The sequence below is a fragment of the Corylus avellana genome, chromosome ca5 (assembly GCF_901000735.1).
Source record: "Corylus avellana chromosome ca5, CavTom2PMs-1.0".
Classification (NCBI taxonomy): Eukaryota; Viridiplantae; Streptophyta; class Magnoliopsida; order Fagales; family Betulaceae; genus Corylus; species Corylus avellana.
Genome location: NC_081545.1, coordinates 33,482,855 through 33,508,035, shown reverse-complemented (window position 1 = coordinate 33,508,035; position 25,181 = coordinate 33,482,855). Strand labels below are relative to the sequence as shown.

Below are 25,181 nucleotides of genomic sequence, written 5' to 3'. Positions count from 1 at the left end.
GGAACCGGCCGAGAACCGGACCCCGGTTTCCGGTTCCAGTTTCCCAAAACAGAAAATTGGGGTACCCCGATTTCGGTTCTAGTTTTGGCCAAAAACCTAGAAACCGGACCGGATTGACACCCCTACCAGACAGACAGCTCGTCACACCCACTACCGTCTTTCTGTTTGATCACCCTCACTGAATTCGAAGACCAAAAGGAGGAAAAAGAATCCAAACTCTTTGACTTTAAGCAGTGTTAATAGTCCGGGCCCTGCATCAAAGAAAACACCTTCAAATTCTTTGAAACAACTGCATATTGAAGGCTACGACAAGCTAACTAAGAGTTTCGGACATGGAGAGCTCGGAGGAGAAGGTGGTCGCCGTGATCATGGTGGGCGGACCCACCAAAGGTAATAGCCTTTGATTTTCCTTGATTTTTTTTTTTTTTTGGGTATACAATTATCGTTTTTTTTTTCTTTGTAGGGACTAGATTTCGGCCTCTTTCATTCAATACTCCGAAGCCTCTATTCCCTTTGGCTGGCCAGCCAATGGTTCATCATCCCATTTCAGCTTGTAAAAGGGTTAGTTTTTTTCTTTAACTTTCCCATTTGCCGTTGTTTGGTTACCGAGAATATTTGAGGAAAATTCATTGCTTTATTAATTTAAAAATCCCATCTTTATGCCCCATTTGGCTTTTACCGAGTTGAGAAAAAGCCAAATGGAATTTCGATAAGGAATATTAGTTTGTTGTTGTTGAATTGATAGGCAGGATTGTTGATCTCTATGTTGTAGATACCCAATTTGGCCCAGATTTTTTTGATTGGATTTTACGAGGAGCGGGAATTCGCGCTATATGTGTCTTCGATATCCAATGAGCTGAAAGTACCAGTGAGGTGAGTAGTGCCTTGATTTGTCATGATCGTATGGTGGTCATAAGGGTTTGACTGTGTTGGAATTTGGATCTTCAAAGTGGTTTCTTGTTGATTGTGTTGAATCTAGGTACTTGAAAGAGGACAAGCCGCATGGTTCGGCCGGTGGCCTTTACTACTTCAGAGATATGATTATGGAAGACTGCCCGGTTTGAGCCACGCTCTTTCTCTCTCTTACTTATTTTCAATATGTTTTTTGGGTCCATTCATCAATCCTAATATTGTGTTATCAACTACTTTGTTGATCTTATTTCTGTAATTTAATTTTTTGAAAAAATGGTTAATTTATTACATGTGTGCTTTTGTCTACATGTTCTTAACGCATACATCTACTTTTGTGCAGTCACATATCTTTCTGCTGAATTGTGATGTTTGCTGCAATTTTCCACTGCCTGACATGCTTGGTGAGTTTCACACTATAAACTTTTGTTTTCAAAATCATATATGACATGGATTATTGTGGCGTAATTATTATTTGTTAAGTAATGCATAAGTTGTAGAGAATGTAATCGCTGCAATTCTTCTTTTTATCAGAGACCCATAGAAGATTTGGTGGAATAGGAACAATGTTAGTCATCAAGGTTGGCACATGCACAGAAGCAGAATTACTTGCAACATTACTCCCCAATCACAAACCTCTTCATTGGTTTTTCTTATTTTCTGGCTTTCTGTGCAGGTTTCTGCTGAATCAGCGCATCAGTTTGGTGAGTTGGTTGCTGATCCAATCACCAAAGAGCTGTTGCACTACACCGAGAAACCTGAGACATTTGTATGTGCAATGTGCAGTTTCTTTTTTAAGTGCTGTGAACTTAATTGTTGCTTGATAGCCTTAATGGCTTAGTTGTATTTCCTTCACTTCTGGCCGTGTTTTACTTTGGGTTAACTATTTTCATGACATGTAGGTAAGTGATTTGATAAATTGTGGTGTCTACGTCTTTACCCCAGGCATTTTTACTGCCATTGAAGGTGTCTCCACTCACATGGAAGACAGAGGTTGGTATTTATTCTTCACATCCCTAATTAGGTCTGGTATGCAGTTTTGATTAGCTCCTGTGTACTATAAATGTTCATCATTACAAGGCTCTGCATTTCTTGTTCATCTTTTTTGTACATAGTATCTACTCTAAAAGCATATATAGTTTCATCTGCAGAGAGTTATTTTTTCTTTGGGTTGGGGCTCTACCACAAGTCAATTCAATTTTCATCATTTCCTTTCTCTTCCTCTCACTATTGTAGGATACAATTCATTAGATACAGTCATACAGATATGGCCCACTTATTTGAGATCCTACCTTTATCTATGTCTATATTTGATCTTTCAGATCCTTTGGTTTAAAAAACTTTTATGAAAACTGGAGACATGTCATGAAGCATAAGTCAAAATGGCAAATGGTTATCCATAGAGATGGTGATGCACAATGTTCCTTTTCAAAACCCAAACGTGTGTTCCAAATTAAGAAGAAAGCATTGAAATTTTTGTGCTAAGAGTGCGTTAATTTTTTTTTGGAATAAGTCACAAACAGATATCATCAGCAATAAATTTACATTTTATCCGATGATGAGAAGTGAGGTTACCTTGGTGATGGAATTGGGTTGGGAAACAGTCTTTACTTGAGCCCTGTGACAAGTATTATTGCAGTCATTAATTTTTCACATATCTGATTGTTTCATTTGGTGTGGGATATGCAAAGCAATTTTTCAATCCTGTTTGAATCTGAATGATTGTTTTGGTAACTGCAGCTAATCTACATCACACGTCCAGCTTTGAAGGCCTCCAATATGTGACAAGGTCTAATTTTACTTCTACTTTTGATAATGAAAAACATAATTTTGAACTTTTATGTAACTATAATATTCAAAAAGTCAAAGTGAGAAATGTTTAGCGCATGTGCATCATAACATGCATTGCACATTAGATGCATTGCAATGTAGTCTGATTGTTATATAGATGTTGATGTTGCTTGTATTGTTGCAAACATGACATGTTTTGAAGCTGTACTTTCAGTGTTAGTGGAGATTCAAAAATATATACATAATTATGAGGATTTCCTTCTTGGGGCATGAAAGCAATATTACACTTCACATTAGAAAGTACCGGAGCATTGCTGTTTGAGTTTCATGTGTTGTACAGAATATCTTTATGACATAGTAATAATCCTTGCAAATTTGTTATTATTATTATTTTTTAACTTCAACGACGAATTTACTGAGCTATATATTGCGTTTTTAAAACAATGTTTCTTTTTTCATCTGTTATTTTTAAAAGCTGCAGTTCCTTTCTGTTAGTACTCGCTGCTGATTTTTGTTTCTCCTAACAGAACCCTTCCTACGGGATTTGTAAGACTGGACCAAGATATTTTGTCACCACTTGCTGGAAAGAAGCAATTGTATACATACGAGACCATGGATTTTTGGGAACAGATAAAAACTCCAGGGTACAATAACTGTGCCCATCATTTCCAATTTCTTTTCCTTTATGCCTAAGTTTGGACCACATTTGCCTCATTTTAATCTGTCTTTGATATTACAGAATGTCTTTAAAATGTTCGGGTTTGTATCTTGCCCAATTTCGATTAACCTCCCCGCATCTTTTGGCTAGTGGAGATGGTACTAAAAGTGCTACAGTCATTGGTGATGTTTATGTTCATCCATCTGCCAAAGTTCATCCAACTGCGAAGGTAGTGCATCTCATCTTCTACCAAAATATGTATGTGTTGTTGCAGTACGTTATATCCCTCTCCATTAGAAAATGTAAAAAAGAATTAAATCTAGAAATAAGTAGGCTTCAGTAGTCAATTAGTTCATTTATTACAGTTCATTTCCAATGAAAATCCTATAATTTGATTCTTCTCAAGAAAAAAAATCCAATTATTTGCTAACATTTGAAGTGAATGTTCTAGGAGTAATGAAACAATTACCTTTACTGACTGGGGGAAAACCAGGAAAATGATAATTTGGAGGAAAAGAGAGGGAGGATCAAATATATTGTTATGTTTGATATTTAGTTATGCTTGACAAATTAATGTTTAAATGTATACATGATTACAATATAACTCAGAAATATGGCTTCCCTTATACCATTTCCCCTTTTTGCCCATTTAATCTCACTTATCTAATGTTTTATTCTACAATAACTTAAGAACATATTTTCAATTTACCCTCTCTTACGATTTCCATATGAATCTTGTCTGTTTCTTTCTTGAACAGATTGGTCCCAATGTCTCCATTTCAGCAAATGTTCGTGTAGGTGCAGGCGTAAGGCTTATAAGTTGCATCGTCTTGGATGATGTTGAAATTAAGGTACAGGACTGGATATATAAATGAGCTAAAAGAAATAAATTCATAACAAGAAATTTTACCTAGAAGCTGGTGATGATGTCTTTTAGTCTTTGTACAATATTTAATGAAATGTTCTTCTCTTGACAGGAAAATACAGTCATCATAAATTCTATAGTTGGATGGAAGTCATCTCTTGGGAAATGGTCACGTGTCCAGGCAAGTCCACTGACTAGTTTTATCATCTTCTATACATAGCTTTCCCCAGTATCAATTGAGGAGGTTTATAATGCTTATTGTAGAAAAAAGAAAAACTTTCAGTTTATAGAAAAAATATTTTTTTGAAAAGGTTGAATAAAGGAAGCTTCATTTTGACCTTTGAGTCAAAGTTTACACCTAAGTTACGTTTGGTTTACAACAATGGACTTAGGAATAGCCATTCCATTCTTTGGTTGCACATCATTACCCAGGAATAGCTATTCCCAAGAATAGAATAACATTTTCTCGAAAAAAGCCTTTTTTTTTTTTTTTTTGTTCTGTATTTTTGGAAATTTGATTCAAGTCCAATGAGAAAATTTGGACATTCTTCCCTTGTCACTGAACAAAGAATATGAAAGGTCATTCCATTCCAATTTCTTGCATCCCTAGTAATACTCACTTCAATTCTTAAGAAATCATCATTTTAGTGTACCAAACGTGCCATTAGATACAATTAAAGGCCGATTCAAAAGAATTGGTTAATTAGCAATGTTGTTATCATTGTCATGCGCTCAAGAACCTTACAATTGTCTCAGCCTTGTGCATATTAACAAACCGTTTAATCCCCTCAAAATGTTGCCAACTGACTGGTTCAGGCTGATGGAGACTACAATGCAAAGCTCGGAATTACGATCCTCGGTATGCATCTTGTTTTCGTCCTATATTTGAATATTACTAATGTTCAAAGCAGAAATTAAAGTGTGCTTGGACCAGTGTTGATTTTGGTTCTTCTTTTATTGCAGGAGAAGCAGTGACAGTGGAAGATGAAGTTGTGGTGATAAACAGCATTGTTCTGCCAAATAAGACCCTTAATGTTAGCGTACAGGAGGAGATCATTTTATGATATTGAAGAGACACATCCCACCATGCCTCCTAGTTTTGTTTTCTGTTTTTTTTTTTTTTTTTTTTTTTTTTTCTTTCCCCTCTTGTTTTTACAGTGAAACTGTATAATTGAGTTACAGGAACAAGTAGACAACATTTTTTGCCGGCCATGTTAATTGTGATGTCTGCTGATTGCTCATTTGTAGACTTGATAATTATTTTGAATGAAAAAGTTCTCTGATTTTTCTGCCAACTTGGTTTCTGATATCTGAGAATAGATTACATACTGATTTATCCCCTACCCGTCTCAAGTGAAATCTGATCTTGACTGAAGATTCATGTTCAGTTCAGTTGCCTCCTGAAACTATGACATTCACTTCTTGATGGCACCTTAATTTCGTCAATTGAAAATTTTAGTTGAATGAATCCATGCCAATTGGTTATTATCAAGAAAAAAAAATCGAATCCAACCTGTTAATTTCGTGTAGAATTCACGATACGGGTTAAAATTTGTCAATCTAAATGTCTAGCATTAGGATTTGGAGGTATATGTATAAAGTTATATGTGTCAACTTTAACACAACACAAACAATTAAATAAGTCGAACTCCTCAATTTTAACCCGTTAATTTTGTGTAGGGTTCGCGAGTCATTTCATTTTCATTTAACGACTTTTTAACTACTAATCATCCACGCAATTGTAAAATCCTGGGTAGTAATTTCTTTCAATTTAATGAGGGAAAAAACAGCATAAAGAGTATCAGTATCGACATGATCTTTTTACTCTCCATTTATGAATGCTGGCCACTTCGACCTCAAGAAAAAATATATTCAGGGAAAATTCAAACATATTTTAGAGTATATTGTAGTTGCAAAAGAGGTAAAACATAGATGCTACTGTATCCGAGTACTTACAAACGAGTCACAGATACGAATTTCTATCATGTATCTAGTAACAGCAAATGGGCACCAAAAATATAAAGCCGAAATGCTTAAATCAACCTCCTCAGCAAGGGTAACCCACCCAGTTCATTGACAACGTCCTGCCACTTCTAAAAACTGTGTTCATTGACATGTTCAGATTTTTGAGTGAGATAGCAGACCATCGACAGTTCATCCCCTGGAATTGATGGTGTTATATCTAGAATCATTCTTCACAGATCCAGAAAGAACTAGAATCAGCAAAATCAGTGTCTATTCATTGGTGCGGCCGTAGGTCCAACTTGTAAGCCTGTATTTCCATGGGGGAGATGAGGACATGTCCATCTTGGGAAACATCTCCAACCTGCTCAGAATATCCAAGAATATCTGTGTCTTCATGCAGAAGATTCAAAGAAGTTGCTCTCGCATTCAGTACTGCAAGCCCCTTGAATATGTAAAACAGATTCACCGGCTCATCAGCAACTCGAGTGCACTGTGATCTGCCCTTCCGACAGTATGAAGAATCCCAATGGCGCCTCTGTAAGATTAGAACGAACCTAGAATCTGCAAGTGGCTGTTGAGAATATTTTAAAGGCCGAGGGACCTTGAAGCTCACAATATGCAAGTCACATGGTAAGGGAGCAGCTAAAGGAGAGAAGGATCTGGGGGGTGGCTGCACAGATAATTCCTGCGGCTTCTTTGCAATGAATGCATGCAATGGATAGTTCAAATGAGCACCGACGCGATGAGAAAGAAGAGAGGGGCTTAAGGGAAAAGGCTTGGAAACTGAGCTTAGAGTGGAGGAAATGTTGGATTCCACAAGGATGTGGAAGACTACATTCATTGGACGATTATCCATCACTCCTTGCCCAAGACCACGTCCATCATCTCTTACCAATCGGCGGTCAAGCATAATCTCTAACCATCCTTCTTTAAGGCTTGCCACACCCAATGACTGCCGAGTATGGACAGAAAATCGCTGACCATTGGATCCTTGCATGAATGCAAGAGAAGGCATAGGGTAATAATTTCCCTGCAATGGGATCTTATCATATGTTTCTCTGCGGCTCATCTGGAAGCCATTTAGATCAGAGTGAAAAATCTTTTTGTTATCAATATCAGTCTTGTATCTAACTATTAACTCCTTGTCATTAAAATCCTGGCCAAGAAGCTCAACATGATATTCCTTCTCAATGAGCAACTCTTGTATAGTGTTATCTCCATTATAGAGACGAGTGCTATGGGCGATGGGGGTTTGCTCCCATGCTGTCCTGGGATAAGAGAATACTTCCTGCATCAAAGGGCCCTCCGTGATCACCATCTGCCCACCAGCTTCGATAATAGATTGTGCATCACCATTAGGCTTGAATAGGTAAGCCCCGCTTCCATAACTAGAGTATATACTGATTTCTTCACCCACAACATTTTGGGAACCATTTTTAAAGCTTATTTTCTGCAAACAACCGTTCCTGACATCAAAGTTGAGCGTTTGATGCCGGTTCTGGATTTCAGCTACATCACCTTCTGCTTTTGAGCAAGCATATGGAGTGGGACAAGATAATGAAGTAGACTTTGAGAAAAATTTGAGTTTTGCTGGTTTTGCCTTCTCACATCCAACAAAGCCATTAGCGATATAATATGTTTGCAGCCCCAGGGCAGGAACAGAAACTTTCCAGTGGACACGATGCCTCCCAGTAAAAATCTTGCTTTTGTCGTACTGCAATTCAGGAGAAATTTGGCTCGGAACACATGTCCAGTTAGAGTCCAAAACAGTAACATCTGGCCTGTTAACTATAACCATCACAACCTCTTCTCTTGTTTGCTCCAAAGGATTAAAAAAGACCACCGAGTGATACGTGCCTTCACGAGCATTGATTACCTTATGCACTGGCTGAGCATCATATTTAGATCTCACCTGTTCTGGCTCAAACTGAGAAGGGTTTTGATCAGATTTCTCGTGGCGGATACCAAGCAGAACTTCTATACCTTTAGACATGAAAAACTGCAAATCCTGCAAAGAAGTATGCATCCGAGATCCATAGTCCTGAACCACATGATCCTTAGCAGTACCAGTGACCCCATCATGATGCTGGAAAAGAGCTAAGTTTCTTCTTGCTGCTGTCAACTTGTAGGAAAACCCTGTGGGCAACTTTTCACATTGTGATCTCTGGCAATACCCAAGCAATAAAGCCATCATCATTTCCGAGGCACGTAATGTTTGCTCTAGTACCCGATCAACAGCCTTGAAGAAAGGCCTTGAAACATAATAGCCACTCCAATAGTCCTGTTGCCTATCTGCATAGGTAAAGAAGTCGCCAGATAAAGAAGGAAAACCTCCAACCTGACCAGACCCAACCTCACCAGGAGCCGAATAATTTATTCTATCAGCCTCCTCGCGTAAGGCTTCAAAGTAGTCTTCCAAAGTACCAAACTGTGCCTCCGCATTTAAACTTGGATTGGAATTGATATGATCAAATAACATTTGGTAGTTCCTAAATTGGGCTTCTGCTTCGTCAGTGCTGATGTAACGGAAATCATCTCCCAGAGGAACAAGAAGTGTATTTGTCCGGTATAAGGTTGATTTCTTCCTATATTGATCTAGTAGTTTTTCTGCCCTCTCCTGAACATTTTCCCGATTGGTCTCCACTGGATGCTGTCCCCATGGGCAAAGTTCATAACTAAAGCCATGAGTTCGAGCAAAGTCAAACTGACAACAAATAGCAGGTTCTGGCCCACACGTATGTGGAATATCATATGAATAAAAGGGCATCATGTGAACAAAAATGTCAGTAGTTTCCTCCGTGTCCCAGCTCTGACGCCATATGTATTCCAAATTCTTATGCAGTGCAAGTTCCTTCTTCAGCTCATAATGGGTCCTCTGGATAAGCATGTTCTCAAAACCCATACGACGGAGAAGATATGCCATGGTAGGTGAGTAACCAAATGGATCTATTGCCCAAGCATTTTTAGGAACAACCCCAATTGTGTCATTCAACCACATATTCCCCTCTGCTATCTGATACACGAATTGCACAAAGATCAGAGTAGCAACTCAAAATGGGATAAGAAACTTGAGACCCATTCCTGAATGAAATATGACAACCACCCACACACACGGCAGATCAATTCCTTGACCATGGAGATTAGCTCTCAGGAACATTATATGTATAGTCCCCACCGTGCAAATTTGTGTATGGGATATTACATGAAACTGTGTTATATTATACTTTATTAAAAAAAGCATCTGGATAACCAAACACACAACAGCATAGAACGTAACAAACCACACTACAAAAACATAATAATACCCAAAACTAAAATGGTCACTACCCTCACCTGTTAATTGAGTTATGATGTTATTAATGTTTCACATGACCTATCCCACTGGAGAGGAGAATTATAAGAGACTAGTAGAATATAAACTTATAACACCATAACAAAATAAATAAAAGGCTATTAACAGCAACACGATCTCACAATGTATGAACAGTAGTCCAACAAATCCAGCATCAGATCGTGAATAAATTAAAAGCACAACATAAAATCAAAAGAATGTGTTTCATAATTAATAAATTTACTTGGCGGGGCTCTATCAAGTGATTCTTTCAAACCATACAAAGAGCATTTCAAAAAAAATAATAATATAATAACACACACACACACACAGATATATATATATATATCAAAGCAAACAAAATTCTAGGATTACCATTAGTAAGTCGTTACTCCTAGTGTCATGAAGTTAAAATACAAGTATTTTACATAGGAATTAAACTCCAAAATCCAAATTTATGTCCATCTTTCCTTCTTAAAGGAACTTTACATTATTAGAGAGAACTCTATGGTTATCTTATCAAAAAAAAGAGAGAACGAGGGGTTGAAAAAATCATTCCAGAGATGATTGTTTAGGCCCTTGAGGAATATTATGTAATGGAATATGTCAATAAAACTTTTTGTATACTTTATATGTACTTAGGTCTCTCCTTTTGCTAATAAAGATTTCCATATTACTAATAGTAATAATAAAAAGAAATATATGTCAACCTCAAGATGCCCTGAACAAAATGTGAATTACCTAACTAATCAGAGCTGCAATTAATGAATGAAAGAACACATGTCCATGAAGAATGCTCAACACATCTCCAGTAGAAGAAAACCTAAGAAACATAAACAATTGTACCAACTATGATAGGAAAAGCTTTCAGTTTACCTGTTCAATGATGGCAAAATAATGTGAATTAGCCTGCATCCATAAAGAATGACGCAGTAAGTCAAGCTTCCAGTTCATTAGAACCAAAAAAGAAAGTATCTTTTCAAATATATATTTTTTTTTTGATATCGAGGAACCTCTCCAAGGCAGGGCCCTTCGGACCCACCCCCGCAGAGTAAACCCCGGCCCCGTGCACCGCACCCTCGGAAGTTTCCCTACACGGAACAGGGTAAGTCACTGGCTATTCACCAGAGGGGTGTGGCCCCAAGGGGGAGGTAGAAAAAATTCATAGAACGGACAAATAAACTTCTCCACAATTTTAAGGTTATAGGAGTTCAAAATCAGAACTAACCATATTTAAGCACAGATAAAAGGCCATGAATATTACCTCATCATTCATTACCCAGCCACCTCCAACAATTTCAATCTGCCCATTCTTTACTAAATTAGCAAATGACTCTCTTTTGCTCTCTGAGGCATCCCTCCACCATCTCTCCAAATAAGACATCTCTTCCCATATAAATTTACGCCGAGGATCCTGCATATCCAAGTCCACAAAATTTTAATGAACCTCATAACTCAACATACTCTAAAAAGGGGGAGGAATTGGTTCAATAATAAACAAAAACCAGGCTTACTTTCTGTTCCCATGATATTGCAGTCCCAGATAACTACTATTACCAAGAAAATAAATTCGTTGTGATCCCCTAATATTTCATTTAGCCCTTAATAACAGCAATAAGTTCACTAACTAACAACGCCGAAGTATCAAAAACTAAGATTAACCCACATAAACCTCTTTGTCTTCCCTTGATCCCTATACAGAAAAATCCAAACAGTAAACCTTCTTGCTTATTAAACCTCTTTGTAACAGCAAAAAGTTCATTAATTACTTCACATTGAAACACACATCATAAACACGTTTCAGTACAAAACCAACCAAAACATCAAAAACTTCGGAACCCACCATTTGATCCATCGATTCGACCACAATTCAACCCAGAAAGGATAAGAAATCAAAACCCACTTCACCTTAGAAAGCGTCTCAACAATGGTATCAAGTATGCGCCTGGACTGCCTCTCATAGTACTCCTCCACCGTGAGCTTCCAACCTGGATCGTTATGCGAATGGGGCACCACAAACACCTTCAACTTCTCTGAGTCCCACTCGTCCCCCTTGTAGCTCACCCTCCACCCTTGTTTCCATGGCCCACCATCGATATCCAGGAACTCAATCCTGTCATACAATTCCTTCGTCGTGATGTCCACCGTGGAGCTGAAAACAGTGTCGTTCAAGGCGTCAGATTTTCGGTAAACGGGTTTCCGGGACTTAGGGAACCGCGGGGGCCGGGACTTGAAGTGCGACGAGATGGGTCGGGGCACGCCGTAGCGGAGCACGACGATGAGGAAGAAGAAGAAGGAGATCGTGAGGCCGATGGTGAAGAAGTTGGTGAAGATGAAGTCCCGGAGTGCCAATCGCCTGCGGGGCTTTCGGATGTGCTTGGATTTGGGGTTTGGCGGAGCCGAGAAGGGAAGAAGAGTTTGGGCCCAGCCCCCACGCCGGGTGCTGAAAGCCATTACCGTTGTTGTTGTTGTTGTTGAAGAACGAGCTCTGTTTCTATCTGTGTGTGAATGTTTTCTGGGTGAAGTTTTCAATGTTTATGTTTACTCGAATGCATCCGATGAGAAATGTAGGAGGAGACTTGACTCGTCTTTTGGTAGAGCCAATAACATTGGAGGAGCCCATTTTGTGCCTTTTCTTTTCGAACTTCTGAATCAAGGGAATAAAATGGGCCGTCGGATCCTGAGGATGGAGCCCATTCTTTACTGCCCATCTTTTTGGTGTTGGTACTTCATTTATTTTATATATATATATTTCATGAGATATATATTATATAGCATTGCCAATTTATTATTGATTTTTTTCTTAAAAAAGAAAAGGCTGATTTAAATTGAAGAAGCAACGACCAAGAATACTAATAATTAATTCAAGGGCTTAGAAATGCAAATGATTTATGAAGCCTGCTCGGGTGCAATGTTCCATCAGCATAGTAGAACAATAATGAGATATATAGCATTATTTTTGTTTTGAGTTTTGTTCTTTGAATAATGCTGTAAACATGTAATACTAACCCACCTTAAACAATTTTTGGATGGTCGGCTACACCCCATAACAAACTAAAGGTGATTGAATCATTCCAAAACATACTTTTGAGATGGTTTTATCACCTTCACCCTGATCACCCCAAAACATACTTCTAAAAGAGTTTGATCACTTTTTTACCTTAAGAGCTAAAAATTGTTTTTATGTTTAGATTGTTTGTTAGTGATTTTATTTGTTTAAAAAGAAAAAAAAAAATTAACAAACAAACCCTATATTTTTTTAAAAAATATTTCTTCAACCTTAAATTATTAACTATTATTGTAAATTAATTTTGGTAGATAGTGAGACACCTTACAAAATGAGTGTTGTTAGAGGTGGTACAAAATTTTTACAAATTACTATGATAATTTATATGGCAACATGCAGTTATTTTCAAAACGACATTTCAGTTGATGTAATACTTGCTATATAACCGTTTCTAAGAGGTAACTCAATTGGGTATGGATCACGCATTTTGAAGCGGAAGTCACTAGTTCGAATACCCATTTTTCTCTCTTGTGTGGACATGTCAAAAAAATACTTGCTATATCAATTATTAAATTTAATTATAATTAAATTGTATGTGAAACATCTTATTAATTTATAAAAAACATATTATAATAAAACTTGAAATACATGTTAAAAAAAAAAAAACACTGACGTATGTAAGAGCTCAGCATTTTTCTCCAGGCCCACCATTTCATATGAAGCTACCAAAGTCGTGATTACCAACAATGCCCCGCCACCAACCCAGGAAGCAAGGCCCAAGACCAAGAGGGGCAAAACCGTAATCTAAAACTTGACCGCGCTCACAGATCTCAATTTGAATTCCCGCGAGGCAAACAACCATCGAATCATAGAAACAAGTTGATTTCATTTTCTTGTGGCTATTTCGACGAATGTCTTCGTTTGATTCTCAAGAGCCCGAAACAAGACCACCCGTTTACAGCCGCAAAGATAAGTCTCTAGGACTCTTGTGCTCAAAGTAACTACTCCTCTCTCACTCGCTTTTTGTGTTAGATTTTGGTTCTAGTTTCTTTCTTTTTATCTAGTTTTAATTTTGGATTTTTCGATTTATTTTATCAGTTTCTTGAGGTTGTATGGTGGAGAAGGCGTGGGACCGATTGAACTCGTTGAGGCAGCTGGCAAATTAGGTCTTGATCTGATCTCTCTGATTATTAATTCCCACATATTTCTCTTTTTTTTTTTTTTGTAATTTTTTTGTTGTTTCGTTTAATTATCTTCTGTTTGGTTGCCTAGAAAATTGAATAAAAGTTAGTAAACCTATATGTATGTATCTATGAAGTCTGGTTATCCAGAAATGGAAAAACCCATAGGAACTAAGTACTTAGCGAGAATTGACTATTCGTGATAGGCTTTGTGTTCTTGAGTCATTGTTAATGAGTGTTAAAGCCGAAGATACTGAGTATTTTTTTTTTTTTTCTTTTTACATCATTTTCTCGGTACCCAAACAAGGCCTTAGGGTTTTTTTTTTTTGTTGATTGCATCTATTGAAAGAATTTGAATCTGCAGGAGTTGAGCGGCGCCGCATGTACGACGTAGTCAATATATTGGAGAGTATCGGAGTAAGGTTTTTAGTTTTGTTCAACGAATAAGAATAAGAAAAATTAAAAGACTTGGATTATATTGCCCGAGTTGATTTTTCTGTATTTGAATTTTTTAGATTATAGCAAGAAAAGGAAAGAACCAATACTCATGGAAGGGATTTGGAGAAGTTCCTGGGATTTTGGAGGAGCTTAAGGTAAATTGTAAATGTAGTTTTGTTTCACCAAATTTTGATGCTTCGGTTGAAAACCATGACTTAATTTCTATGTTGCTCCCTTTACAGGAAGAGGGTTTGGGAGAAAAGTTCAAATACTCTGGTGTTCTCTGCAATTCAGTTAAAGTATGTCAGTATTCTATCTTGGTTTTCCTTTTAAATTTTTTTTCTTTCTGAGCTTTTTGAAAGTTTGTTTGTTTGATGAGAAACTGCAATAAATAATTCAGGTGTATTTATAGTGCTAGTATTTTCATGGATTAGTCTCTTACTCAATTTGGTCTTATACAAATTGGAGGTCTGGTTTTGTTTTTTCAATTTTTCTTAATTTTGGAATCACGAAAGCAAAACAACATAAGACTCAGAGTTTAGACACCTTTCGTTTTCCTCATTTTGGTTGTTTGATATATGCTGATTAGGTTTCAAAAGATAACGAAAATAGAGTGTCTCCCAGTCTCGAAAATAATTTGGAGGACTATTCTACAGCATCATCGAGAAGCGGTAACCTCTTTTTCCTTTTTGTTCTGTGCTTTGAGTTTGCAAAGTAAATTACTAGCAACTGTACTCAATTTTGAGTATGGGATGGTTTAAAGTTTAAAGTAGGCATGATCCACTTTTACATTGACTAACTTGGCATTGATGTTTATTTCCTCTAGACAACAGAAGGGACAAATCTCTAGTGCTTTTCACTCAGAGTTTTATCAAGCTTTTCCTTTGTTTCGATGTAAGCCAATTTTTTAAAGTGGTTTTCCTTCAATGGCTTTTTCTTTTAATATTTGTTCAGTTTTACACTATTTCCTTTTTTCGTTAGGTGGATTCGATCACTATCGATGATGCTGCAAAGGCATTGCCGGGTGATAAGCATGATGCAAGGGCTTTGAGAAGTAATGAACCTTACCATCTTTATCGTTCTGTCAAAAGAGTCTAATAAAAATGAAAGAAATTAACTTAACACCAACTCTCCTTTTTGTAACACCTGTGCAGCAAAAGTTAGACGACTGTATGATATTGCGAATGTTTTCTCTTCCTTGAATCTGATTGAGAAGGTAAAAGGATACTGAGAAGCACTTTTCTAGTTCATGGAATGACTCCCAGTCATGGTAGTGCGTTTATCTTTCTCATCATTTCTCAGTTTTCTTAATTGAACCCAGATTTATGACCCAGTGAGTGGGAAAGCAGCATTCAGGTGGGTGGGATGGAAAGCAAAACCCAAAGATGGATCTGACTCTGATTTGGATCTAAATGAAAAAAAGAGAATGTTTGGGATTGATATTACAAATTACAGTTCAAAGAGAAATAGGTTGGATTCTTCTAAGGTGGAGTCTTCTATAAATTGGAAGTTAAATCAGAAGGTAGATATGCCAATGCATAACAGACAAGGTGACTTGGAAATTGTACATGAGAGGATCAAATTGGAGCAGCATTCAAAACACAGCTCAAAGGGTATAGTATTTGGCCCTTTTGCACCTGTGAATGTGCCCGGTTTCAAAGATCCAGAGAAGAAAAGATTGATAGAGGTTCAGGAGAACTTGAATTCTACTTATTATCCTCAATATCACAACCAAGGTGATTTATATTTTCTACTTGATAAATATAGCAGCTCTACTTTTTGGATACATATCATAAATTAGTATAGTACTGAAGAAGTCTAAGAACAATTTACAGGGTTGGTTAATTAATGCGTCAGAGGTTCTTCCTTTATCTTATTCTTGTCTTCACATGTCAAGTGTTGATTTAACCAGTGGCAATTATCAAAGATATAATGAATTTACATATGTTCGTTATGGTCGTTGGTAGTGGCTCCATCCTCCATCCATAACTAAACTATATTAAGAAATGGCCTTCAAACTTGATTTTTGTTCTGGGTTTGCTTGGCAAAAACAAAAACAAATAAGGTAATTTTTTTTTCCGATTTTTTTTTCTTCTCATTTGGGAATCTTTTAACTGAATCAGGTGTCCACTTTTCTCTAGTATTAGGTTTGGAATATAATTCATTGGTACACTATTCTAAAATAGTGACTTTGTCATACTGTTTATGTTGGCAACAACCTGAAATTCTCACTGATCTGCCATCCCCTAATTGTGCAATTTTCTATTTGTTCTATAATTGTAACTGGGGCCATTGTGTTTGCATGTTATGAGCACTAAAGTATACCTGTAACTGTTGCAGCAACTAAATAAAAGATGGGTTTTGTTAATGGTTGTGGCAGCTCTGCATGACCTCTTTGCTCATTACATGGAGGCGTGGAAGTCATGGGTCGGAGAAGTTGCTGGGAAGCAACAGATGCAACAAACATTCTGATCCACATATCCATTTTTTTTTAACTGTACATGATCACCTACCTACACATTCTCAACAGTGGATTGCTTTTCTTTTTTACTCCTGTTCTCAATAAATAACAAGGCTTTTATTGGATGTATCTTCTTAATGCACCCAGCTGGATGGCCATCACCTAATGTCATACACTGAACATCATAGGACTAATGTTTTCCTGGATGATGATAGTGTCCTTCTCAATTCATCATATTGTAAAACTTTCCTAATAATCTGTGGATATTATCCTACTTCTTATCAGGAATTGAATTTCTAATTGCTGATATTTCGACAGGTCGAAAACCGAATATTCCGGGAGCAATTGATGCTCCATGACAATCATTGGGGCTTTATTCTTGGCGTGGAATGCTGTTTTCAGACCCATATTTATGGGCAAATGTTGTAATGCCTTCTTGGTGTTAACACACACTTTTCATTATCGTACCATATGTACTATGGAGCCCTAACACATTGTCATTAGCATCCTTCCAGCTCTGAAGAAAGCAAAGGTGATCACTTGATGAGAAGAATGCAGCAATTGCAGATGGGTTTTGCAAGGTTCTTTCTGCAGATGCATCAGAAGCTAATAATTGGCGAGTTTTTGTCTTGGATCAACAGGGGTGCCTTGGCGATAAGTTATGGTAATCAACAGTAAATTCTGAGAGTACCCTCCACCTGATTATAGCTGATATTCATGAAGTCTTAAAGTGGCTATCATCATTCTCTTTATGTACACGCAATAATGATCACAATCGTCCCATTATTCCCTAGTATAACTATAAAAAATCTCATTCTAGTTTTAGATATTTTGGTAATTAGCATTCCTTCAGCTATGAGAACACGTGTTTCATGCTATTCACCCATGTGGAATATAACTTGCAGTTTTACTAAGATATAAATAATAAGAGTGCATGTTCACTCCGGTTAAAATAATAAAATATAGTCTCAAGTAAACAGTCTTTAAGGGGTAGTTTAATTGGCTATGGACTATACTTTTTAAAGCGAAGGTCACTAATTCGAATTTCCTCTCCACCTTCTCTTGTGTGGACATGTCAAAAAAAAAAAAGTTTCAAGTAAACGCCCTATTAGGTATCTCTCTTTCAGTTTTTAAATCTTAAATTGACTTCTTAAGTTTCTTAAAAATTTCAACTGAATCATTCTCTTATGTTTTCAATCCAACTTAGTAATGTTTGTCATTGTCACGTCAGCATTTTGATACATTATGTTAAAATAAATTCTAAAAAGAAAAAAAAAATGTTTTAGGTATTCTAATATTTCAAAACAGTTGGGAGTTTTTTTTTTTTTTTTTGAAATCGAAACAGTTGGGAGTTAGGACCTACCAAAATGGCATTGTCGAGAATCTTTACTCGAAATAAGGAATAGGGTCATAGTCTTATAGATACTCTGATACTCATACTCAGCTGGTTACAGTATCAATTAACAGAAGTTTTGTAAAAAATCAGAATATTTGTGGTGCTAAACAGCTGTGGTGGAGGCATCCGAGTCATACCGTCCACTTGCCACTTGGTGGTTGGTCCACTCCCTGAGTTTTGTGGTTTTACTGAAAGAAACTGGACCTACGATATCGACAATTATCCATTTTCATTTTCTGGTAATTTAACTTCATTGTTTTTGTAGGTTGATAATGATCATAATCTAACTTTATTTATTCACTGTCGAATAAATGAAAAGTTTTAACGAGTAAAATCCCAAAAAAAATAAAGGAAAAAAAGAAAGTCCTAGAATGTCGAATCTGTAATTAAGCAGAAAATCACGACCAAAACGCTTCACCTAATCGCAAGTAACGAAAACAAACAAAAATCTCATGGGGCTAAGATCAATGGGATATAACGAAGAAAGAAAAGGAAGTATTCGTTTGAAGCCGTGAGAGCAGCCCGTCGAGGCATCACCAACAGAGAGCCAAAGCCGTAAGGCTAAAGAGAAGTGCTCTCGCCTCATATCTCATCGAATCAAATTCATGGCTGCCTCAGCTGCTCGAGCTTTCATTATCTCTCGCGTAACCGACCTGTCGCTCAGGCCACTCCACCCTCCTCATCCACCGCCGAAACCGCCTTTTCTCTGTTCCCGCCACCACCACAGGCGCCGTCTAACTTCGCCGGCATCTGCCGTCAGCTGCCTGATATCCGGCGTAGACGGCGGTGGCGTCTCCGACGATTTTGTCTCCACTCGGAAGTCTGGCCTCGACCGCGGGTTCTCTGTGATCGCGAACATGCTCCGGCGAATCGAGCCGTTGGATAACTCCGTTATCTCCAAGGGCGTTTCCGATTCCGCCAAGGACTCCATGAAGCAGACCATTTCAACGATGCTAGGCTTGCTTCCATCGGACCAGTTCTCCGTCACCATTAGTGTTTCCAGACGCCCCCTCCATCGCCTCCTCGTCTCCTCCATCATCACCGGGTACTCAATTTCCATAATAGTTCCTCCAATTCTCACAGTTGCTAATTGTTAAAAAAAAGTAAAAATTAAAATTAAAAAAAAATTGGATTGATTGGATTGTATTGGATTTGGTTTAGGTATACGTTGTGGAACGCGGAGTACCGGATATCGTTGATGAGGAACTTTGAGATTTCTTCGGATAATTCGAAGAAGAGCTCGAATTGTTGTGAACGGTGGCGTGAGGTTTCGGAGGAGGAGGAGAAGGAGAGTGAGGATAGGGATAGTGATTTGAGTATTGAAGGTTTGGAGAGAATAGGGCTTCAAGTCTTCGGAGATTTGCCGCCGGAGGCGTTGGATTACATTCAACGGTTGCAGTCGGAGTTGTCTAATGCAAAAGAGGTCAGCGTTTTGCTCTGTACATCACATAACTTGAGAATTGTTGCTAATTGGATGCGTAATCCAGAAAAGAGGAATTTCTGGAAAACATTTTTTGAGATTAGGCCTTTGAGAGGTGAGAATTGATTGGGATTTTTTTAATCTTGAAGGTAAGATTTACCTGTGTATAATCCTAAGTAAGCAAGACTCTTAGAGGTTACTCCGCCTCTAGGCCGGCAAGCTCGCAAATTTTGGTCTACGTGGTTGAATTGAAAGCATTTCCCCAATGAAAAACCTTCAACTTTTTCTCTTGATTTGCTTCATGGAATTTGTCCTTTCCGATTAGCTTATGGTTGCAGGAAATTGAATTACAATCTTGCCACTTTGATTAAACATGACTTGATTCTTTTCTTTTCTTTTTTCAATGCATCTATTAAGTATCATAATTATTAGGAGACTAAGGGAAATTTCATATTATATATGTACAAAAGATGCTTGATTATAGAGCATAATTTGTTATAGAGTTCCTCATTTGGTCTTCAAGATTCTAGCTATTGCTGGTCAATTAAAGGCACTGGGACAATCAACGTTTTCATCTGAGCAATTTTCTCTTGAAAGAAAATCTGCGCATTGGATCTAGAGCTTTTCTGTTTTCTACCTACTCAATCACAGTAGCCCTGCTTTGCATTTGCGGACAGCTTAATGGCTGTGTTTTTGGGGGCAGGCTACATTGGCATATCTTCAATGATTCACCCTTTAATGTAGTTTCTAAGCTTAATGTGCTATCAACATAACTTCTTGTTGTCCGTGCACTTTGCTTCTTTGTTTTTTAAATGCTGGGTTAGTTCTACCAGCCATGGACAAATTGTAAACTATAAATTACTGAATATTCTTCATGTGAACTATTCGAGATTTGATATCAGCTTGTTCTGGTTGACTTGCCAACATTTTCTTCTGATTGATTCATATTAATCAGCTCAATTGAAAAAAATTCATTTGTATTTGAAAAAGAGTGTAACTTTTCATTGTGCCTCACTGCATGTTAAGATGTCAAGGTGCTTGATACTCTTACTGTAAGCTGACTGGTGTATATTGTTTCAGGAACTTAAAGTCCAGAAGCAGGAAAATTTGCAAATAGAATATGGCAGAGGAAATAGGAACAATTTGTTAGAGTATCTGCGATCCTTGGATCCCGATATGGTAATGACCTAAAATTCCGTTAGGACTCTGCTATTCCATTGATAATAGTGCTTAATATTTTTTTTCTTTCTCATTTTTACCACCTGCTTTTAAGCCTCTATTGTCTCTGAACTGGCTTCTTTTCATACTTGATTTATTTCAACAGGTAACTGAACTATCTCGTCCGTCATCGCTAGAGGTCGAAGAAATAATTCAACGGCTTGTTCAAAACGTATTGCGTAAATTCTTCAAAGATGAGAGGACTTCTGATTTTATTGGAGATTCAGTCAAGGGAAGTACCGAGAACCACCTAGATGGTGATGATGGATTTTGTGATACCACAGGCGCTTCGCGCGACTACCTAGCAAAGCTGCTTTTCTGGTTAGTATTTCTCATTCCCTTCATAAATTGCCCTTTCTCTGGCTTTTCTTCCGGTTGGTTTTGAATGACTTACTTCTATGGACTGATCATATGCACTCGGGCGAGAACACATTTTGATGATTCCCTGATGCAGTATCCAGTAAAGGCCCTCTTTACATCGTATTAACTTGATCCCTCCCATCTGGTATCGTATACTAAGGTTCATTTTTCTGCTAACAGGTGTATGCTGTTGGGTCATCACTTAAGAGGCTTGGAGAACAGGTTGCACTTAAGTTGTGCTGTTGGATTGTTGTGAGGAGAAGAAGGTGGGAGAAATGTATATTCTTTTCTTCTTCTTTTTTTGTTTTGTTCTGTTTTGCTTTCTCTCCTGTTCATCGATCTTGTTATTATTGTTCAAATGAAAACCGTGTAAGAGTACCACATTTAGTTCTTGCTTTTACTTCTTTCATTTCTCCTCTCTCTCACACACCCACCCACCCACCTATCTCAATCCATTGACTCTGTCCCCCCACCTTCTGAACCTTCCCACCCTATCTCTCAGCCGCCCATTGATTTCGACAGTTCTACAGCAACAAGGAAATCTTCTCTTGTTAATGCAAGCAATTCATGTATTGAATAATAGTTAAACCGGCAACCCAACACAAATAAAACCAATCACTTTTGGGTTGGCTTGGTTTGGCTTTAGTAATATAGTTGAGTTAATCAGGATTTGAGAAATTTTCAACATAATGAGGTCGGGTTGGATTGAAAAAATCACCAAAAACCGACCCAACTGAATCCTCGGAAACTACTGACCAAAATCTTTCACGTAGGTCACATTAGAATGCTACATTTACTGTTTTTATAGTCATGGATAAATACTATCTGTAATTGAATTATTCCCTGCCACTGGGAAAGGTTGAGGTGGTAGTCTCTTTTGGTTTTGCAAGGTGCGAAGCAAAAACAGCAATGAATTTGGGCCAAAAAGAAGATCAACAAGGATCTCTGTAATCATGAGCAGGAAAAAAAAAAAAAGAGAGCAGGAATTCTGGGTTGTTCAGATCTTCTCTCGAGTGCATTTCATGGAGTTTAACCTTTACAGAAAAGATGTACTTGACTCACTTTGGGAAGTATGGGGTTTTCCCATTCTATGAGACAGAACTCGTGCCAAATAATATCAAATTACAATCTTGATTAGTATTTGAAGATTGGGATTTCATGTGTAACGGAAATATAGGATGCTGCCTTGTTGGTCTTCTCATGCTTCTTTGAACATTAGGCTCCCCAATCAATCGAGATGCAAGAACCATATATGCTACAAGCATGCCACTTTTTTCTCCTGACCAACTTAACAACTACATTAAAAATAAATAAATAAATAAATACAAATATACCCCAAAAACGGCCATTACAAATACATAAAATTGAAACTTCAAATAAAATGATAAATGGATCCAAACAAATTCAATCTCATAATTTCTTGACCAAAAGGCCATGGAGAGAGCGGTTGGTGATGCAATCCGATGGTCAGACCGTTGAAAAAGGGTACGTGGTACACTGAGAGGGGACGCCGCTTGTGCCTTGCACGCCTATAGAGAAGGAAGGGGATGAAGAAAGGGGAAGAAAGAGGGAGAAGCAGAGAAGCAGAGACTTCTCCCACCTTCCCGTCTGCTTCATTGATGGGAACTGTTATTGGGAGAGAGAGAGAGAGAGAGAGAGAGAAAGAGAGGGGCGGGGGATTTCTAAAGTGAGCTGAATTTTTCTCTTTCTCGCAATTAGGATGACAAATGACAATACGTATCACACTCAATTCATAACCTGTTTATACGTGTAGGACTGTTTTTAAGTGTAACAATTTCACAAGAAAATAGTTTTACTGTTTCTGATTCTCAGTTGTGCTCAACCTGGATGTAGAAACAACATTCCGCAGATTCTGGATGCTTTTGACAATTAAAAGTTCGGATTTGAATTTGATGTCTTGAACATATCAGCAGATTATTAGGAACTTTGACAAATCGATGATGGGATTGGATTTTTCACGAAGGTTTTCCTTAAATATGTCGGCTTTGAAATTCTGGAAACAGAACACGTAACGGACTCATGATACCGACAACAGATGTTGATAATGATAGTTTAGCCAACAAGAAAAGCTGCCTTTGCTTTCAAATATAAAATTCTCCATCAATTTCACTACAAAAATTTGATCTCAACCAAAAATCACTAAACTAAAAAAATAAAATGAATGATCTGGTATACATAATTTCATCCGAATATGATGAATCTCTTCTTTATACACAAATGAATTTTCTCGATTGTAGGACGAATCAAAAGAATATATATATTTATATATGTCCGGTTACTGCTTTTTTTGTTTTCGGAAATGGTGGTGGATTTTGTAGAGATCGTAAGGAGCCCATAGATAATCAACTGGGCATGGCGTCCTCCCATCAAGCCTTGCCCATGGCTTCCCCTTGCCGCTCCAGTGAAGCAAACTCACAGGACCTGGATGCAAAGACCTGCAATTACTCACCACATTATCCCCACCAAGCCCATGCTGGTTCCATCTATGATCAATGGCCTCAACATCTCCACCAAAAACCAACAAAAACGGCGGAAGAGAACCCAGCTCATAAATCCTCCTCTCTTTCTGAATTTCCATCCATTTCTCGATCTTCCTCGTGTAATCACCCTCTCTCCACCTCACCAAATCCATCACCATCACACCCGTGTTGAAATAACAAGGCCTTTTCCCTGCAAAAACCTCGGAAAACTCAGGGTCCGACCAAAATTCGTCGGAGAAGTAGTTGATGAAATTCGCATGACAATATTCCGGAGCTCCAATTGTTCTTGACCCAGTTAGAGAAACACCCCAGAGCTTCTGAATGTCATCAACAACAATGATATCGGAGTCTAGGTAGATTACACGCTCAACGCAGGGCTCAAGTATATCTGCCAAGTAGCTTCTTGCATAGTTCAATGGGATATCAAGGGCCTGACGAATCGACGACGATATTAGATTGTTGACTATACTTTCCTTGAAATTGTAAACTTTGAAATTCAGAGAAGGGAACGTTGACCGGACAATCCGGGTAAGTTCAGGCAAAGTGACCACGCCGGAATCGGAGGCAATGAAGTGAAAGAATATATTTTCCGGGCAAGAAGCGTGCCTGAGAACAGAATGAACAGCCGCAACAGAGCCCCTTAAGTACTCCAAATCAATAGTCATGGCGATGTGAACAAGCGAAGGGTCGCATGCAAATGGCTTACACTTTCCGGCCAGAACGACGGCGCATTTGGGTTCGTTTTTGTACTCCGGTGCCTCTGAGAACTGCAAAGACATGCCCAACTCAATGTGCGCTTCATTGGGAAATGATCGAACTGCATCGGTAGAGGATAGAAGCGTGAAAAGTAGAATGATCAGAGCACAAAAAGCTCTAGGAAAAAACATTAAATCAGAATAATATCAACTGGGTTTGTATAAGTCGTTTGGAGGAATATAAATGGAAATGAAAATAGAACAGAAACCTCTGTATTCTGTATGTATACAAGGGAGAAACGAAACTTCTTGGGAATGGTCAAAACGCGTACAAGAAGAGGCAGGGGAAGCCAAACACGGCTAGGCTGGCTCGTTTGACTGGTTATACTTCTGGAAGTTTCTTCGTCATTTCTGGTTTTAATTTATTTTATTTTTCAACTTTTTCGGGTTTTCGTCATCCTTCGTTTGCAGAGGCATGCGATCACATGTTGAACAGATCCCATTTACGCGTTGATCATGTGCTATCTTTCAACAGATTTTAATATGGTTAGCCTCTTGGTAATAATGATTTCTCCTTTTGTCTTATGCCCGCCCACTAGCCAAAAAGAAAATGAGCAGGTCAAGTCACTAAAATTGACTATTGGGCATGGACGTTTTTTTTTTCAATATTTGAGACATCCCATGAAACCCATGAAACTCATAACTCATGAAAGTCTATACAATTACGCCAATGCGATACAAGTTTTTTACGAAAACCAAGATTGCATGCAGCATGCTCAGCTGTCCACGTTTCCAATATTATTTTGGTAACGTGGACAGCTGAGCATGCTGCATGCAATCTTTTTTCTAATTCTTTCTTTCTTTCTTTTTTCTTTGTTTGTGTTTTTCCCTGTAGTTTTTTTTTTTAAAAATAATGTTGACGCGGCATAGAGGACACATGGTGGCCACTAAAAAACTTTGATGTGACAGATCGTTAAATTTTTTG

General features: G+C 37.9%; 5 protein-coding genes across 11 annotated transcripts; 3 read left to right on the top strand and 2 right to left on the bottom strand.

Annotated features, from left to right (window-relative positions):
* Window positions 1-131: 131 nt before the first annotated feature.
* LOC132180851 (uncharacterized) lies at window positions 132-5,518 on the top strand. The gene is made up of 15 exons (XM_059593827.1): window positions 132-390; window positions 464-561; window positions 773-873; window positions 980-1,058; window positions 1,253-1,313; window positions 1,444-1,490; window positions 1,586-1,678; window positions 1,812-1,902; window positions 2,650-2,698; window positions 3,228-3,344; window positions 3,440-3,587; window positions 4,117-4,209; window positions 4,336-4,404; window positions 5,040-5,082; window positions 5,187-5,518. Exons 1-15 carry the CDS (start codon window positions 333-335, stop codon window positions 5,285-5,287), a joined length of 1,248 nt encoding a protein of 415 aa, XP_059449810.1. The 5' UTR covers window positions 132-332; the 3' UTR covers window positions 5,288-5,518.
* A 510-nt stretch (window positions 5,519-6,028) lies between these two features.
* LOC132180583 (alpha-mannosidase 2) lies at window positions 6,029-12,116 on the bottom strand. Its single transcript, XM_059593460.1, has 4 exons — window positions 11,428-12,116; window positions 10,784-10,933; window positions 10,396-10,428; window positions 6,029-9,201 (listed from the first exon to the last, which is right to left on the bottom strand). Exons 1-4 carry the CDS (start codon window positions 11,971-11,973, stop codon window positions 6,463-6,465), a joined length of 3,468 nt encoding a protein of 1,155 aa, XP_059449443.1. The 5' UTR covers window positions 11,974-12,116; the 3' UTR covers window positions 6,029-6,462.
* A 1,247-nt stretch (window positions 12,117-13,363) lies between these two features.
* On the top strand, window positions 13,364-17,431 carry LOC132182678 (E2F transcription factor-like E2FF). 3 transcript variants are annotated; one of them, XM_059595989.1, is made up of 11 exons: window positions 13,364-13,523; window positions 13,625-13,692; window positions 14,072-14,124; window positions 14,223-14,300; window positions 14,388-14,444; window positions 14,735-14,816; window positions 14,972-15,039; window positions 15,127-15,199; window positions 15,300-15,361; window positions 15,467-15,881; window positions 16,925-17,431. In XM_059595989.1, the coding sequence occupies exons 1-11, from the start codon at window positions 13,438-13,440 to the stop codon at window positions 16,963-16,965; spliced, it is 1,083 nt and encodes a 360-aa protein (XP_059451972.1). In that variant the 5' UTR covers window positions 13,364-13,437; the 3' UTR covers window positions 16,966-17,431. The 3 variants fall into 3 exon arrangements, with proteins under 3 accessions (XP_059451972.1, XP_059451971.1, XP_059451973.1); XM_059595988.1 differs by lacking the exon at window positions 16,925-17,431 and adding an exon at window positions 16,526-16,916; XM_059595990.1 differs by lacking the exon at window positions 16,925-17,431 and adding an exon at window positions 16,486-16,531.
* A 1,041-nt stretch (window positions 17,432-18,472) lies between these two features.
* On the top strand, window positions 18,473-22,146 carry LOC132182806 (uncharacterized). 5 transcript variants are annotated; one of them, XM_059596151.1, is made up of 6 exons: window positions 18,473-19,047; window positions 19,164-19,425; window positions 20,503-20,601; window positions 20,747-20,961; window positions 21,181-21,266; window positions 21,891-22,146. In XM_059596151.1, exons 1-5 carry the CDS (start codon window positions 18,608-18,610, stop codon window positions 21,254-21,256), a joined length of 1,092 nt encoding a protein of 363 aa, XP_059452134.1. In that variant the 5' UTR covers window positions 18,473-18,607; the 3' UTR covers window positions 21,257-21,266; window positions 21,891-22,146. The 5 variants fall into 5 exon arrangements, with proteins under 5 accessions (XP_059452134.1, XP_059452137.1, XP_059452135.1 ...); XM_059596154.1 differs by having other exon boundaries at window positions 21,859-22,146; XM_059596152.1 differs by having other exon boundaries at window positions 21,181-21,277.
* Window positions 22,147-23,193: 1,047 nt separating this feature from the next.
* On the bottom strand, window positions 23,194-24,474 carry LOC132182296 (probable galacturonosyltransferase-like 10). Its single transcript, XM_059595498.1, has one exon. It carries the CDS (start codon window positions 24,386-24,388, stop codon window positions 23,297-23,299), a length of 1,092 nt encoding a protein of 363 aa, XP_059451481.1. The 5' UTR covers window positions 24,389-24,474; the 3' UTR covers window positions 23,194-23,296.
* Between the last annotated feature and the right edge of the window lie 707 nt (window positions 24,475-25,181).